Here is a 4,264-nt window from a genome sequence, read left to right on the forward strand (position 1 = left end):
GCATTCTGTTGGATCACTTTTCATTAGAATGGCCACCTGTATGGACCTCTTCCAGTGGGATGGCCAGATAGCTGTCTTCAAAATTTCTTGGTATAAATAAGTGAGGGCCTCTAGCACTGCAACCATTTGTTGAAACATCTCGGTGGATATTTCATCAATTCTTGACTCTTGTTTTTTGCCAATTCATTCTGTGCTCTTTTCAATTCTAGTAATGTTAGCTTCATGCATTTGAAATTCTACTCTTACTTGTATACGCATTGCAAATTAAGTCTTATTGACCAGTTGAGTATTTGTCATGATGTAACTGCTCCCTTTATCCCTTGTAATATTCCCTTGTCTGATCTACTTCACTGGTCTAACCAGGGTGACATCTCTCTGGGATTCTAGTTCTGTACCTTGAAAATGTTATCTAACCTCAGAATCAGTATAGGTACAACTGATATGATCTACTTTTACAATGTTCTTCTTCTTCTTATATTTGTTTTCAATATGTTCATTTTAATCCTATGGAAGCTAACTCCCCAATATCTCTTACATTCTTTTATTTTCTCTGCAAATAGTCTTTCTTTGTGTATATTCTCTCTTTGACTTAATGAAGACCTTCAATGCTTTTTATAAAGTGTTTTCTGATGGATATAAAATATACTAGATAAAAGAGAAGGATAAGTCTTTTATATAACTTATTAAAATATCTAGTAGTGATACATCTGTAGCCTGGAAGCTTAAGATTGAATATGGTTATCATTTTTTGGAGCTATGAGGTCTTGACCAAATTTATGTGCCTCTGTTTCTCATATGAGAGAATAGTAGAATTACTTAATGAGGTTGCTGTGATGATTAATTACATAATATAATACATGGAAAACACTTATATAAATGTTCAGCACTTAATAAGCTGCATAAGAGTTCTAATGATTGATGCTAATTATTATTCATTCATTGACTCAGCATTCATTCAATAAATATTTCAGTGTAAACTATATTGTCCCAGGTACCATATTTTCCTTGGGGATTTAACTGTGAGGAAAGAGACACAATGGCTTCTTTTATGCAATCTATAGTGTCAGCATAGTGATACACCTAGATAGTAATCAGATTTTTAAAACAACAAATATTAATGTTAGGTTTCTGTAATATTTGTTATACTATGAACCAGTGTGTTAACCTATTATATATATATAAGGTCCATGGGGATAGGGAAGGTCAAACAATTCTTATTTGAGGGAAAGAAATTTGAACTGAGATATAAAGAGTGAAAAGTTATTAACTTGAGAATAAATATACCATTTTTCCATATGAACTTGAACAAACAAACAAGACATTAGACACTGTTTGTTTTCACAATATGGGTTCTACTTTATTAGGAGGAAAAAGAAAAAAAAAAAAAAACGGAGAGGATAACTGACTTTTCATGGCACGAATTCTTGTTTAACTTTATGGCCAGATTATTAACCAAGTATTTTTAGACATAATTGAATGCAATCTTGCTCCTTCAATTTGCCAAAAGAAGATTATATCTTTTCATTTGAAAGAGCATTAGACTGGCAAACCAGGGCACAACCTTGACTGTATCTTTGCCTTAACATCTTTGAATCTCTGATTTGTATAAAAAAAAATTTAAAAATATCTATCTAGGAATGTTTTAAAATTTCGGACTTTTGTGAAAGATGAATATTTAAGATTAGGTTTAAAAACAGAATTTTCCTTCTTTTTTGAAAATAATATCAATAGATTATAATCAGAAATTATTTAAATTACTTTAGCTTCAAAATAGGAGCTCTGGTAGCATAGTGCCTAAGGCACTTGACTGCTAATCAGAAGGCTGGTGGTTTAAACCCACCAGCCACTCCTCAGGAGGAAGGTTGGGCAATATATTTCCATAGTGATACCACCTCAGAAACCCAAGGAGGGGTCACTATGTGTTGAGTCCAACTCAATGACACCTAACAGCAACAACAACAATAGCTTCAAAATGTATGTTTTTTATAAGATGAAATTTCTGTATTACATCTCTGAAAAATAGTACTTTTAGAAGAATTTGTAGATTTAAACCACACTCTGCTCTCAAATATTTCCTGTTCCCAATAGAAATGTATCAATTCTCTTTGATATTTTATCAGAAGAGATTAGAAATTAAGGTTCTAAAATTGAATGATGTGCATTTCAAACTCACATTTACAGATTGGCTCTTACAGGAACATCATTTTGATTGTTAAGTTCTGATGATTTTGTTATGGTAGAATCACAAGATAACTACCATTGGTAGGAAGAAAGTAAATTTTATTGAATGAAACACATATATATATGGTGTTGAGCCAATCAGAGCAGAAGGCACATCCATAGGCCTAGAAGGATCTGAGTGTGGGAGGACATTCGCAGTTAGTAATCTTTGGGAGATCCTTCCCAGGGATTTCAAAATGGGAAATTGACTTTCAAATGTTTGCCAAAAGCTTCTGATAAACAATATGAGAATACCTGAAGTCATAGAGTTCTCAGGACATAAACATCACAGCAAGTAAAAATCAAGTTAAATAAATATTAGTCAAAGAAATATACATGCACCAATGAATTTTTAATATGGGTAAATTTAAAAATAACACTGTGGCATACAGATGATACGATATTTCTGTTGTAAAATTCTATTATGAAAGGTTGATTAATGCCTTATATGAGACTATTGCAGGATATGGAGATATTTTAGCAAGACACTTTCTTCTCTAGTTTCAAATTGTAGAAATACAGATTGACACCAAACATTTCTTTTTTTCAGTTTTACAATGCTAAAAATGCAGTCTATTTATGAACCGATTACTCTCAACCAGTTTTTTCATTGCTTCTTTCACATCCTTGTTTCTCAAGCTGTAGATGATGGGATTCAGCATGGGAATCACAATGGTGTAAAATACAGACGCGATCATGTCATGGTCCAAAGCATAGGTGGAATTTGGCCTCACATACATGAACAGGATTGTTCCATGGTAAATTGACACTCCAGTGAGGTGAGAGCCACAAGTGGAGAAAACTTTTCTCCTCCCATCAGCAGAACTCATCCTTAGAATGGCCAAGAAAATGAAACCATAGGAGATCAGAACAATCAGGATAGTGACTATTTCAATACCACCTATAACGTAGAAGAGTAGAAGCTGGTTGATGTGAGTGTCAGAACAGGAGAGAGCAAGGAGTGCAGGCATATCACAAAAGACATGTCTAATCTCATTAGATGCACAGAAGGAAAGGCTAAACGTTACTACAGTGTGTAAAGAACCATGCATGATACCAGCAACATAAGAAACAGTGATGAGTGACACATAGACTCTGGGGGTCATGTTAACTGAATAGAGCAGTGGGTTGTAGATTGCTAGGTAGCGATCATATGCCATGGCTGCCAAGAGGAAGCATTCCGTGGTCCCAAAAGTGACAAAGAACAGCATCTGTGTAGCACATCCCAGGAATGAAATGTCTTTATTCTCTGTCAGGAAATTGACCAACATTTTAGGGGTGACAACTGAAGAATAGCAGGCATCTAAGACAGATAATACACTCAGAAAATAGTACATGGGGTTGTGGAGTCTAGAATCTACCATCACTAATAAAACCAGTCCCAAATTTCCTACCAAAGTAAAAATATAGATTGCAAGAAATAGTAGAAAGAGGTAGACTTGCATCTCAAAATCATCTGTGAAGCCCAGCAATGTAAACGTGGTGACTTCAGTGACATTCTTCAACTGAATCCTGTGTGGATCCCGTCCTGATGACAACACTGGCATTTCAGTTAATATTCATAGGTCCTGAAAGCAAGTGGAGTCTTCGAATGGTGAAAATGGTCAATGTGTTTGCAGCTAATGGAAAGTCAATGATCCCATTCCATCCTGAAGCACCTCAGAAGATAAGACTGGCTACTATCAAGTGACTGCCATGGAAATTCATATGGATCACTGGTCAACATCAACACGCATGAGATCGTCTGGAGTTGGGATCAACTAAATGGCAACTGACAAATATAATATTCTGTGAAACAGGTCACACCCAATTACATCTTCATGTTTGTTTCTTAGAAGGACACAGTAATGTCCTAGGCAGTGAAGAGATAAGCAGTGATAAAGTTCTTGGGCACATATAGATGTAATTTCCTGTATAAATAAAGGAAAAAAATGCTTTCATTCATTCATTGGTTGAAATTTTTATATTAAAAACAAAGAAATAATCCTGCCAATTAATATTGTTCTCAAATTGCAACATTTTAAAACTCATAAAGAACAATAAA

The 4,264-nt window shown here is 34.6% G+C and overlaps 1 protein-coding gene across 1 annotated transcript; it reads right to left on the reverse strand.

Moving 5' to 3' along the window:
* Positions 1-2,780: 2,780 nt before the first annotated feature.
* On the reverse strand, positions 2,781-3,767 carry LOC103213067 (olfactory receptor 1102-like). Its single transcript, XM_007958963.1, has one exon. The coding sequence runs from the start codon at positions 3,765-3,767 to the stop codon at positions 2,781-2,783; it is 987 nt and encodes a 328-aa protein (XP_007957154.1).
* Between the last annotated feature and the right edge of the window lie 497 nt (positions 3,768-4,264).

The sequence above is a fragment of the Orycteropus afer genome, unplaced genomic scaffold, assembly GCF_000298275.1.
Source record: "Orycteropus afer afer isolate SDZICR_OR568_19922 unplaced genomic scaffold, OryAfe1.0 scaffold01243, whole genome shotgun sequence".
Taxonomy (NCBI): Eukaryota; Metazoa; Chordata; class Mammalia; order Tubulidentata; family Orycteropodidae; genus Orycteropus; species Orycteropus afer.